This window comes from Oryctolagus cuniculus, chromosome 17, assembly GCF_051225735.1.
Source record: "Oryctolagus cuniculus isolate XC-2025 breed Fujian yellow rabbit chromosome 17, ASM5122573v1, whole genome shotgun sequence".
NCBI lineage: Eukaryota > Metazoa > Chordata > Mammalia > Lagomorpha > Leporidae > Oryctolagus > Oryctolagus cuniculus.
This window is the reverse complement of record NC_142883.1, coordinates 44,380,873-44,394,377: the sequence shown is the minus strand read 5'-3', so window position 1 is coordinate 44,394,377 and position 13,505 is coordinate 44,380,873. Positions and strand designations below refer to the sequence as shown.

The following is a 13,505-nucleotide window of genomic DNA, read 5'->3' as shown; positions in this document are numbered from 1 at the left end:
AGTCATGGTTAAAATAAACAGTGAGTTGGAAAGCAGTGAACAGTTGCTGTCTGGCCAGGAATTTCAGGACAGGGCTTTTAAACACATGACCTGTAAGGAAATTTATCCACAGCAGCAAGATGGGAAGATACTCTGCAGGAGCTCCATCCTCACAGGGCACTTCTTCTGCACCTGTGGAGAGGGCTGGCTGTCTTGTAGCACTGCAGGCCATATATATATATTTTTTATATATATATATATATATATATTTTTTTTTTTTTTTTAACAGGCAAAGTGGACAGTGAGAGAGAGAGACAGAGAGAAAGGTCTTCCTTTTCTGTTGGTTCACCCCCCAATGGCCGTCGCTGCCGGCACGCTGCACTGATCCGAAGGCAGGAGCCAGGTGCTTCTCCTGGTCTCCCATGCGGGTGCAGAGCCCAAGCACTTGGGCCATCCTCCACTGTACTCCCAGGCCACAGCAGAGAGCTGGATAGGAAAAGGAGCAACCAGGACAGAATCTGGCGTCCTGACCGGGACTAGAACCGGGGGTGCCGGCACTACAGGCAGAGGATTAGCCTATTGAGCCGCGGCACCGGCTGGCCATATTCTTTTGAAACCAGAAAGTAAATGAGTGGGCCTTGTGCTGTTGCCTAAAGAGCTACTATTCGTTTTCTAAGAAAAGCCGTCTCAGATACAGAAGGACAACTATTCCAGGACTCAGCTTCCAAGGATTTGGGCAGTTTTCTGGGGGAAATTTAAAGTTTCAAACACTTTGGCTGGCACCGTGGCTCAATAGGCTAATCCTCCGCCTGCAGTGCCGGCACACCGGGTTCTAGTCCCGGTTGGGGCGCCGGATTCTGTCCTGGTTGCCCCTCTTCCAGGCCAGCTCTCTGCTGTAGCCCGGGAGTGCAGTGGAGGATGGTCCAAGTGCTTGGGCCCTGCACCCACATGAGAGACCCGGAAGAAGCTCCTGGCTCCTGCCTTTGGATCAGTGCGGTGTGCTGGCCGCAGTGTGCCAGCCGCGGCGGCCATTGAAGGGTGAACCAACGACAAAGGAAGACTTTTCTCTCTCTCTCTCTCTTTCTCTCTCACTGTCCACTCTGCCTGTCAAAAAATAAAAATAAAAAAAAAAGTTTCAAACACTTGTGCTCTAGCTGGACTTAACCATGCATTTCCAAGAAAAACTGTCCCCACTCTGGCACCTTCCTTGTGTCAGGCGGTTTATCAAAATGCAGAAAGATAGCTGCTTCTGAAACTATGGCTTCCTCCTAAACCCCTCAAGAGTCAATTTTGCTGTCTTCAGAAGATCATTGGCTGAATTACCATTTACTGACTAGCTCTGAATTGTGAAAACAAAGTAGAAAACAAAAAGATTCTAGTCACCTTCAGGTATAAATGACCAAACTTCTGGAGTTCTTCTTTGATTCTGACTTTTATAAGCAGTTGAACCTTATGAAGGTCTGTATGGCAAGAATCAACTTGTCATTAATTGTGTGAGGTAATGAGTGTCCTTTTCACCTTGTCTCTAAACTGATTCTTTAAAGCAAGGACCATATCTGAAATCCCAGCACTTAACATATCGCCTAGTATAAAATAAATGTCCAATATATGTTTGAATGAATGAGTGACTTTGGTCTTCTCTCCTCCAAGGCTCTGTTTATGATGGGATAGATGATAACTTCCTTGCTTTTTGTTTGCCCTGCGGTGTGATACCTAGTGCATGGGTTAGTAAGCAATGGAAACTAAGTAAATACTTACTGATTTAGAAGGAAATGCTTGGCGCTTCAGGGTTAAGGAAGTATTCCCTTGTATTCCCTTGTGTTCATCAGAAATAAGAGAACTATGGGGCTGGCTCTGTGGCGTAGTGGGTAAAGCCGCCACTGGCAGTGCCAGCATTCCATATGGGAGCCGGTTCAAGTCTTGGCTGCTCCACTTCTGATCCAGCTCTCTGCTATGGCCTGGGAAAGTAGTAGAAGATGGCCCAAGTTGTTGGGTCCCTGCACCCACATGAGAGACCCGGAAGAAGCTCCTTGCTCCTGGCTTCAGATTGGCCCAGCTCTGTCCATTGCAGGCATTTGGGGAGTGAACCAACAGATGTAAGTCTCTCTCTCTGGCTCTACCTTTCAGATAGATAAATAAACCTTTAAAAAAAGAGAGAGAGAAATAAGAGAAATACTAAAAGTTCTTTTAAAATTATATTTTTTTATTTTCACCTACTTGAAAAGCAGAGCAACAAAGGAATTGGGGGAGAGACAGAGAACTCTTCTATCCACTGATTTACTCCACAAATGCCTACAACAGCCAGTGCTGTGCCAAGCCAAAGCCAGGAGCCCAGAGCTCAATCTGGGTCTCTATCCAGGTGAATGGCAGGAGCCCAAGTATTTAAGCCACTATCTGCCACCTCCCGGGAAGCACTAGTAGGAATCTGGGTTGGGAATGGAATAGCTGAGACCCAAACTGGACCACAATCCAAGATGGGATGTGGGTATCCCACATGGCAGCTTAACCCGCTGTGCCACAGTGCCCACCAAAGAACTGCTAAAGGTCCTTTGAAAACAGCTAGCACTCAAGATTGGAAAGAGCCAGGAAACTTTGATTTGGGTTCTGCTGCTTACTGGTTCCGTGGCATTAGGTAAGTTGTCTTCTTCACCTGAACGAAGTGAGTAAGAATTAATTATCTTAGTGTGGTGGTGAAGGTAAAATAAGAGCATCTGTAAAACTACTTTGTGAACTTCGATATTCTGAGGTAAAATGAAGTCGTTGCTCTGTTCTATCTGGGCCTTGTGGTTAGAAAGCATGGTGATGCCTTTACAAACAGCACTGGCTTATTACAGTGTTTTCATTGCTGAGCAACTGAAATTCTGATAGAGTAATCTCATCATTATCTGATTCTTAATTTTAATGATTTCCTTTTATAAAGGATGGCCTCTAGCACCCTGTCTTCATTGATCTATGGGGATGAGAGGGAGCTGAGGCAGAGCCTTAGGTTTTGTTTGTTTGTTGTTTTTGACAGGCATATTCTGACATAAAGACTCTGGCATGCATAAAATAGCTCCATACTCAGAATAGTTGCATACTCAGAACACCATTCTTACAGGGAAGGAGCTCTGAGATGGGCAGCTGAGGTGGGAAGTCCTCAATGAGTATGAGTTCTCTGAGGCTGCAGAATCTCCTTCCCCTGGAACCGTTTCCCTACTGGCGGTATTTCTGATGTGGAGCTAAACAGCCTCTGTCAGAAGGTTCCTGAGCTTATCCCAGTGACAGCCTGTCTTTCTTGGAGCCATTTCATGAGTACTTTTCCTCTAGAAATCTGACTTGAAAAAGTTGTCTTCCAAGTAGCTTGAAAGAAATTGCTTAGAGCAGAGAGGAAACAGGAAGGAAAGAAACTTTACATAGGGTGATTTCTATGTTCCTGTTGGGCCTATGACAATCATTTTCTAGAAACTTAGACCTTCCTTTACTACTCATTCCATCCTAGATATTACTTCCTTTTCAAGATATCACCTTTTCAAATTTATTTCAAGATGCATATTCTGACTCTGAGAAAGCAGCAAATCTTGACAAGTAAAGAAGTGATGGTCTCACTCTTTTACACTTCTTGTGTTCATCCTGGAAACTGTACTTGGACTTCCCTGGACTACTCCTGAAACTGATAATCCCCTCCTGCATTTCAGAGAAGACCTAACAAAAGGAGCCTGTGGCCATAATCTATAATTCTAAGAATTGTGTATTCTTAAACTTGGTGTCTCTAGACGTGATCCTTAGAAACCAACAAGGGACTTCTTTTGAGAGCTTTTAAGCAATTTTTTAAGCAATTTTAAGCAATTAGCCCCTGTGTTAAGAAAGAATTCAGACTGCTTAAAGAAAAAAAAAATTTAATTCATTATGTGAGAGCTTTTTATTTTTTTATGATTTATTTATTTATTTATTTATTTGAGAGTCAGAGACACAGAGAGGTCTTTCATCTGCTAGTTCACTCCCCAAATGGCCACAACGGGCAGGGCTGGGCCAGGCTGAAGCCAGGAGCCAGAGCTTCCTCCGGCTGTCCCAAGTGGGTGCAGGGGCCGAAGCACTTGGGCCATCTTCTGCTGCTTTCCCAGGCACATTAGCAGGGAGCTAGATGGGAAGTGGAGCAGCCAGGACACAAACTGGTACCCTTGCAGGTGACAGCTTTGCCCACTACGCCACAGTGCCAGCCCCCTTAAAGAAAATTAAAATGTGTTAAGTGTGGGGTGATTCAATAAGAAGCTGAGGTCTGAAAGTATAGACTTTGATTTCTTCATTTTATTGTTTTGTGACTTAGTGTCTCCAGTTCCTTAAAGCATTATTGAGCATCTACCACATGCCAGCCATTGTGCCAGGTCTAGAGATACAGAGATAAATCAGGCATAGACAAGGGTATTCAAGGATGTGATGGTTTGAGTACAGTGTGGTGTGGTGGAATGAGAATGGCCACTGGCAAGTGAGTGTGTTACTCAGGAATGGCTTCGAAATAGAAGTACTGTGGTGAAACCAGGGGCTATCAGAGAAAGCTTCTAAAGAACTTCACCAGGTAGGGAAGTGGAGGAAGGTTACATGATTGTGCAGCTCTGGAATGACAAAGACACAGAGCTGAAAAACAGTGTGGGTTGGGTGGGGAGCTGGCAGACGAGAGCTGGAGAAAGAGGCAGGTTTCTGGCCACAGAGATCTTTTCTGCAATATAGAGAAGCTTGAACTTTATCTTGTAATGGATAGGGAAGGTGCACCATTGAAGGACTTTTTAATCAGGAGAGTGATATGCTCAGAATTGTGTCTAAGATGAATCATTCTGCCACCAAGTTTGGGAATAGATTGAGCAAGGCCTGAAGCACAGCTGAGAGACCATCCACATCTTGAAGGATCTCAGTCCATAGCACTTTGCCTTACCCTTGCCTGCTTTACATGTCTGATGTAAAGTATCTTGGTACAAGGCCAGGGGCAGAAGAAAAGAAATAATGAAAAGCAGAATCAGAAGTGACAGCCTTCAGGATTAATTGTAATATGACAGCTGCTGAAGCATAGCAGAGTCTGTAGGCCTTTGCAAATGACATGCTTGCTTTTCATTAGGTTGGATGTAGCCTGTTGCAGAAATACACTGGAGAGAACTAGGGAAGCCTTTACAGTTGACATTCACATGTAGTCCTCCAGGGCTTGGAAACCTGACCCAGCAGACTACTTTTTCCAGTTTTTTTCTGCTTCCTGATAAGCATCCTCTTAAGCAGGGAGGCAGGGAAGCAATGAGCTGTGAAGGCTTGGTGGGTATCTGAAATGTATGCTTTGTGTTCCAAAGAAGCATGGCAATGCAGGAACTAGGAAAATTTGCCAGGCCAAGTACTAATTTAAGTAGAAAAATAAAACAGCATAGCATTAAACCTTGGGACTTAAAGCAAAATTCTTGTATAGTATAAAAATGCTCAAGGATTTTTTTTTTTAAACTATCTGTCACATTTCAAATTTTCTCCTTACCATTCTAACTAGGTGACTCCAAGAATTAACAGTTTATTCAATTTATTTGAAAGCAAAGAAAACAAGGGCTGGATTATTGTGGCACAGTGGGTTAAGCCACCACTTGTAATGCCAGCATTCCATATCAGAGCACTGATTTGAGTCCTAGCTGCTCTGCTTTTGATCCAGCTCTCTGCTAACACTCCTGGGAAAGCACCAGAGGATGATCCAAGTGCTTGAGCCCCTGCCATCCACATGGAAAACCTGGGTGGAGTTCTGGCTCCCAGCTTCTGCCTGGCCCTGCCCCTGTTATTGAGGCCATTTGGGGAATGAATCAGTAGATGGAAGACCTCTCTCACTCTCACTCTGTCACTCTGCCTTTCAACCAAACAGTGATTAAAAAAGGGGTGGGAGCTTGGTTAGGGGAGACAAATAGGGATCTCCCATCACTTGTTCACTTTCCAAATGTCTGCAACAGCCAGTGCTTAGTCATCCCAATGCTTGAAGCCAGGAACTCAATCCAGGTTTCCCACATGGGTGATAAGTACCCAACTGCTTGAGCCATTACCACTACTGCCTAGGATGTTCATTAGCAGGAAGCTGGAATCAAAATTGGAGCTAGGAGTCAAGCTCAGGTACTCTAATGTGGGATAAGGACATCGCAAACCGTGTCTCAGTTGCTACACCAAAGCACACCCCTTAAGTGTTTTTTGTTGTTGTTGTTTTTTATACAGGCAGAGTGGACAGTGAGAGAGACGGAGAGAAAGGTCTTCCTTTGCCGTTGGTCACCCTCCAATGGCCGCCGTGGCTGGCGCGCTGCGGCCGGCGCACCGCGCTGATCTAAAGGCAGGAGCCAGGTGCTTCTCTTGGTCTCCCATGGGGTGCAGGGCCCAAGCACTTGGGCCATCCTCCACTGCACTCCCGGGCCATAGCAGAGAGCTGGCCTGGAAGAGGGGCAACCGGGATAGAATCCGGCGCCCCGACCGGAACTAGAACCCTGTGTGCTGGCGCCGCTAGGTGGAGGATTAGCCTATTGAGCCACGGCGCCGGCCTTTAAGTGTTTCCTTAGCATAAACTTAGCCACATTCTGTATAGCAGTGTTTTTAAACTTTTGTGTTTAGCAAAATCACCTTGAGGCTTTGTTAAACACAAATTGCTGAACTCCACACCAGAATTTCTGATCTAACAGATCAAGAATTAGATCTCAGAATTAGCATTTCTAATAAATTCCCAGATGCTGCTGATCTTGCGACCTCACTGAGAACCATTGTTGTATAGTCATTATAAATATGACCCTCCCAGGGGCTGACACTGTGGCTTAGTGGGTAAAGCCACTACCTGCAGTGCCAGCATTCCATATGTGCTCTGGTTCAAGTTTCTACTGCTCCACTTCCGATCCAGCTTCCTGCTAACATGCCTGGGAAAGCAGCATAGGATGGCCCAAGTCATTGTGCCCCTCTACCCACATGGGAGACCTGGAAGAAGTTCCTGGCTTCAGATCAACTTGGCTGCAAACATTGTGGCCATTTGGAGAGTGAACCAGCAGATGGGAGACCTCTCTCTGTAACTCTGTCTTTCAAATAAATAAAATAAATCTTTTTTTAATAAAAGATGACCCTCCAAGGATTTAATAAAGTCTCATGTTGCCCTTGGTTTAACATAAATGGAAATTAGTGACCTAGAGGATCTATAAGGCCCAGTTCTGCAGCTCCAGTTTTGATTCAGTATTGACTTGCTGAATGACCACTATATGCACAGCCTCTGTATTTTTTAAATGTTTATTTTCATTTTTTTTTTCTTCAACTACTTGAAAGGCACAGCAACAGAGAGAGAGAGATCTTTCACTTGCTAGTTCACTGCCCAAATGCCTACAGCAACAGCCAGGGCTGGGCCAGGCCTGAGCCAGAAACTCAGAACTCCTTTCAAGTCTCCCACATGGGTGGTAGAGGTCCAAGCACTTGAGTCATCATCTGCCTCACAGGACAAATTAGCAGGAAGCTGGATCAGAAGCAGAGCAGCCAGGATTTGGACTTAGATGCCAAAATGGAATGTGGGCGTCCCGAGTAGCTGCAGTACAATACCCACCTCCCAGACTCTATATTATAAATATACAAACAGGGGAGATAGCCAATTGTTGTCTTTGTTCCTCTAATTAAAAAAAAACAAAAATGAAAGAACTGACTCACAAGGCAAAACATGAGGACTGCCAAAAGAGAACTAAGCTATACCGTGAGAAGTCTGCGATAAATGAGTAATTTGGAAAGACCTCATGGAGTGGCTGTATTCACTTGTCTATTGCTGTATGACAGACTTCTCCAAAACTGAGTGGCTTGGAATAGAAACTGGTTATTTTTTTCCCCAAAAGAAACCTTTTATTTAATGAGTACAAATTTCATAAGTGCAACTTTAGGAATATAGTGATTCTTCCCACCATACCTACCCTCCCACACTCACTCCCACCCACCTCCTCCTCCTCCCATTCCCAGTCTCATTCTCCATTAAGATTAATTTTCAATTAACTTTTATACACAGAAGACCAGCTCTATATTAAGTAAATATTTCAACAATTTGCACATACACACACACAAAAAAAAACCAGAGAACAAGTTTTACAGTTAATTCTCGTACAGAAGCTAGTTATTATCTCTCAACAGTTCGAAGGGTTGCCTGAGCTCAGAGGGGTGGTTTTTCTGCCCAACAAGCTGTTGGCTGGGACTGCAGTTATTTGGAGGCTCAACTGAGCTGGTACGTCTAAGATGATTCGCATGGCAGTAGTTGGTGTTGCCTGTTGGCTTGGAATTCAGCTGATGCTGTGAATTGGAGTCCCTCAAGTCTCTCCATGTGGCATGTCACTGTTAGACAGCAGGGCTCTGAGATGGAACGTTCCAAGCATAGAAAAATGGAATTTGCGGTGCCTTAAGGCCCAGTGTCAGAAGTTACAACATTGTCATCTCTGCTGCATTTCCTTGGTCAAAAAAAGCCACAAGACATGCCTAGTTCAAGAGGGAGAATAATGGACTACCTGTGAATAGGAGGTGCAGCAAAGAATTCGCAGCCACTTTAATACACCACAGTCTAAGGCAAGCTTTAAAGGATGAATAGTTTTGTTTTGTTTTTTAGATTGATTTGGGGGCGGAGTTTGAGAGAGAGCAAGGAAAGCCTTCTGGTTTACTCCCCAAGTGGCTGCAGGCTGGAGCTGGTCTGATCTGGAGCCAGGAGCCAGGAGCTTCTTCCAGGTCTCCCATGTGGGTACAGGGACCCAAGGTCTTGGGCCATCTACTGCTTCTACTACTGTTGTCACAGCAGAGAGCTAGAGGATGAATAGTTTTGACAGGCAAGAAATAGCAATCTTCAATTTGACTAGGAGGATACCTACCTGAAGCGGGTCTGGGAACATGAAATGGGACTGTGTGACTGGATTTTGACTAGCAAGTGGAAGAGCTTGAATTCACACTCACTGTGCAAAAGAATTTGTGATTTTATTAGCAATGGTGCAGAGTTTGGGAATGAGTCTCTAGACTCCAAAGTAGTTCTTTTTACCATTTCCTATAGGCCCAGTGATAGTAGCTCTGGGATTTGACCTCTTTCTAAGGTGTGATAAAGGATACTGCTCACTTCTGTGACATAAATGATGCCAAATAAGCATTTTGAAGGATGAGGGAACCCCACCAGTACTGCAGGACTGGTCAGAATAGGAGTTAGTTTAGGCGCATACACCTAGCTAGGCTTTTCCCTGCTATGTTAGTTAATTAGTCTTGCCCTTGTTTTTTCCCTGCAGTAACCCTCCACTGAGTGAAGAGATGTTGCCTCCTGGGGAGTGGATGTGTCACCGATGCACTGTTCGCCGAAAGGTAATAATGCTGTTTTCTGAAGACTTTGCTCAAAGAGTGCCAGATCTAGAGCACTGATACACTAGAGCTAAGATGACCTGGTCCTGAAGGCATTTTCATCCCTTCTTGTCTCTTCTAGCTCTGGAATCGCCCCCACTGTCCACGTGGTGGCTGTTTGGGAGCCAGTAGTGCCTAAAAACGCAAAGATGGCCTGCTAAAATGAGTGGAAGCAATGTGTTAGTTTACTGTGCCATGTTCAGTCAGTAGTGACAAGAGGCTCTCCTTGCTTGATGTCCTAATAAGTGGCTTGCATGTGCTGGCCTTATCCAAGACTGAAGAAGAAGCTTGCTTCTCCAGCTTGATGGAGAAATAATTTTTCTTTCATTCCAAGGCAAATAAATCACTGGTGTCCAGAGACTTGGCCACATGTATTGGGGGGAAGATGATTTTGAACACATTTTGTACCCCAAGTAGCATAATTTCACTTAAGCTCCCCTTCCCTCAGCTTTGATAACTCTACACTGGCTTGAAGAACATTGTGCATTATTTTCTACTTTAAGAATTCTTATGCCGAGTAAGAGCTCAATTCTCCCTTATCAAAAGAGGAAGTAGGTGTGTTTCAACTCAGATTATGATTGACCTCAAATTATAGGCTGTGGATTAGAATTTGTCTCTGAATTGTAAACCACTCTTCTTCCTCCCCCACACTAATTATACACCAAGCAACTCTGCTTTGTTGTGACATCACCTCTGTTTCCTGGCCCCTGAACGTGATGTCACAATGAATGATGACTTCCTTGGTTGCAGAAACAGGATGAGGAGATGATTCAGAGATTGTGGTTTATGTGTGCACAGTTTTTGGCATTTGAGAAGAAGGTAAACAGGCAGACATTATTTTTCAAATATGTGCACAAGGATTCATATTAAAAAGCAAGCCAAAGCCAAGTCAGCCACCTAACCACAGCTTTAGTTCGATTTCTCCTAAAGTTCACAAACCATGCTATCTTCAAGCCTGTTGGTCTTCCAAGATTATTCCTGTTTATTCCCAATTAGGTTAGAGCAGGTCCAGTTAGAGGCACCTGCCAGTGAGGGCACCTTTTAGAAACTTGCCACTCAAAAGAAACTGGACCTGAATGAGTCAGGAGGAGGTGAGGGGGGAGTAGTAAAATCAGGAAAAGAAGCTAGAGAAAAGAAACTAATACTAGGTTAATGCCCATCATATGCCAAATTTAAGCCATACAGCTGTCTAAGGGTGCCAGTAGAAAATCTATCCTATGCATTTGTTTTTTAGTTTATTTATTTGAAACAGAGAGACATACAGACCTCCCATTCACTGGTTCTCTCCCCAAATGCCTGCAGCATCCAGGGCTAAACCAGGTCAAAGCTGGGGTCCAAGAATTCAGTCTAGGTTTCTCGTGTGGGTGGCCAGGACCCAAATACCTGGGCAGTTACTCCCTTGCCTTCCAGGGTGCACATCAGCAGGAAGCTGAAGTCAGAATTGGGGGCCAGACTAGGACCTAGGCACTCCATCTGATGTGGGCTGCAGGCATCTGAAGCAGCATCTTAACCACCCCTCCAGTGCCTGCCCCCTAGATCTCCATTTTAGAAAGGGAGAAACTAAGGCTCAGACGTGTAGAATAACTTCCTCAAGGATTCAAAGGAATTGACAGAGCCAAGATTTGAACTAAATCCTGTTTTATTCCAAAGCTCTGTTTCCTCGTCATCAGTTTTCTAGAAGCAGAGCTATTTGCTGGGGATTATAGTATGCCTTTTTCTAACATAGGGTGCTTCTCCTGAGATGCTGCTCTGACCTGCTTTCACATGGACCTCTTTGCCTACCGGTGCCAAATCTGCCTTTTCCACCACCACCTCTACTCCCCTTTGGCCTCCTGTATTTTCACTGAAGTGGATTGAAATGATACATCCTCAGGTCAAACTCTGATGTTCAGGTCCTACTGTGATTCCTAGTGGAGGCTAGGTATTCCCCCAACTCGGAGCCATCCTGTTCCTATGTATGGACCTCTATCTCTACTATGTTTTTGAGAGGAGAAGAAAGATTTTACTGCTCTTTTCAGAGGGAAAAATTTCTGCTCACCAACCTAAGTTACCAAAGGTCAGAGGGAATCAGTGAGAGAGCTGGGACAAAATTCCGGATCTCCTGACTGGAGACCAGTGTTAAACGTTCACTCAAACACTCTATTTGGAGTCCTGGAGGAAACTATATTATCAGTCAGTCATCCAGTCCTGCTGAGTACACTTAGCCTTTTTCCATTTCCTCACCTTCTAAGAATTGTCACTTTCCAAGTTCCATTAAAATTGAAGTGCTCAAAACTGCCGTCCTGGGAGACCATGATTGTGGAGTTGCTGCTCTCCATACAACACTCCTCCACCTCATATTGCAGTCACTTTCTGCGCAAGCACTCTACTGCCCCAAACAGGGAGCTCTCTTGGTCTGTTTTACTTTTTGACTTTGCTTTTGTGAATTTCCTTTATTTTGAGCAATGTTTTTTAAACCATTCAGGAGGTCAGGATGCTCTAAGGCAAACCCCAGTGATCATTGATTCTCAATATGTTATTCTCACTGTTCTCACTTTAGTCTCACTAAATTCATTTTCACTGTGTTAACTTTTTGATACTTTGCCCTGTATTTTGTATTTAGATATTGTATGTCATGTGGTGACAAGTTAATAATATATAGCTTGAATAATTATTCCTAACTTTCTGTGCTTTTTGGTGATTCCCTGCTTCTGTAGTTCTGTCAACTTTAGTTCAGTTACAGTCGTGTCAGCCTTAACAGACCAGTGTTCCAAGTCCCCATTCGGATGGTTCTGAGATATGTACAAGACTCTGATAATTTTGGCTAGTGGTCTAGCAGGATTTTGTAGCAGCCGTCTCTATTTTGTGGTACTTTTTGTGATGGGCCCACCTGTTCATTTGCACAGAAACGAGAGCAGAAAAAGGAGCTGGGCCATGTCAATGGACTGGTGGACAAATCCGGCAAAAGGACTACATCCCCCAGCAGTGATACTGACTTGTTGGACAGATCAGCTAGCAAAACTGAACTCAAGGCCATTGCCCATGCCCGGATCATGGAAAGGAGAGCCAGCCGGCCTGGCACGCCCACCTCCAATGCCAGCACAGAGACCCCCACCTCGGAGCAGAATGACGTCGATGAGGACATCATTGACGTCGATGAGGAGCCAGTCGTAGCAGAGCCGGACTATGTGCAGCCCCAGCTGAGGCGGCCCTTTGAACTGCTGATTGCTGCCGCCATGGAGCGGAACCCCACCCAGTTTCAGTTGCCCAATGAACTGACTTGTACCACCGCACTACCAGGTTAGCCAAACATCATTGTATTTCTTCCCCCAACTCACCTCCCCCAAGGATTATTGTCCAGTAGAAGGGCAGTGTTGCTTGCGGGGTCAGTGTCTGCTTAGCCGCTGTCTCAGGTTCCTGACTCTACCTGGAAAGATCTTTGAAGGTTTTAACAATTGCAGTGCTTATTCTTTTTTTTTTTTTTTTTTCCATTTTCTGAGTCTCAGTTCTCTAGTTTTGTTTTGTTTTGTTTTGTTTTTTAAGATTTATTTACTGAGGCCAGCACTGTGGTGTAGCTGGTAAAACTGCTGCCTGAGTGCTGGCATCCCATATGGGTGCCAGTTCGAGACCTGGCTGCTCCACTTCCAATCCTACTCTCTGCTATGGCCTGGGAAAGCAGTAGGAGATGGCCCAAGTTTTGGGCCCCTGTACCTACATGGGAAAACCCAGAGGAGCTCCTGGCTCCTGGCTTTGGATTGGTGCAGCTTTGACGATTGTGGCCAATTGGGGAGTGAACTAGTGGATAGAAGACCTCTCTCTCTGCCTCTCCTCTCTCTATGTAACTCTTTCAAATAAATAAATAAATCTAAAACAAAAAATCCTCTAAGACTTTTAAAAAAAATTTATTTATTTGAAAGAGACAGATCTTCTGTCTGCTGATTCACTCCCCAAATGGCCACAATGGCCAGAGCTGGGCCAATCTGGAGAAAGGAGCTTCTCCTAGGTCTCCCATACAGGTGCGAAGGCCCAAGCACTTGGGTCATCCTCCACTACTTTCCCAGGTGTGTTAGCAGGGAGCTGGATCAGAAGTGGAGCAGCCGGGACTCGAAACAGCGCCCATATAGGGTGCTGGCCCTGCAGGCAGCAGCTTTACCTGCTATGCCACAGCGCCAGCTCTCTCTAGTATCTTTTTATTT

General features: G+C 44.8%; 1 protein-coding gene across 9 annotated transcripts in view; it reads left to right on the top strand.

The window, feature by feature from the left end:
• Window positions 1-13,505, top strand: part of PHF12 (PHD finger protein 12) — a 53,369-nt gene that overhangs the window by 21,308 nt on the left and 18,556 nt on the right. For all 9 annotated transcript variants that reach the window (XR_016223884.1, XR_016223883.1, XR_016223886.1 and 6 more), the window contains 2 exons: window positions 9,222-9,294; window positions 12,216-12,609. Coding sequence is in view for 4 of the 9 variants with exons in the window: in XM_089317514.1 (XP_089173640.1) it covers window positions 9,222-9,294; window positions 12,216-12,609 (467 nt within the window). In the remaining 5 variants the exon portion in view is untranslated. The remainder of the gene's footprint in view (window positions 1-9,221; window positions 9,295-12,215; window positions 12,610-13,505) is intronic.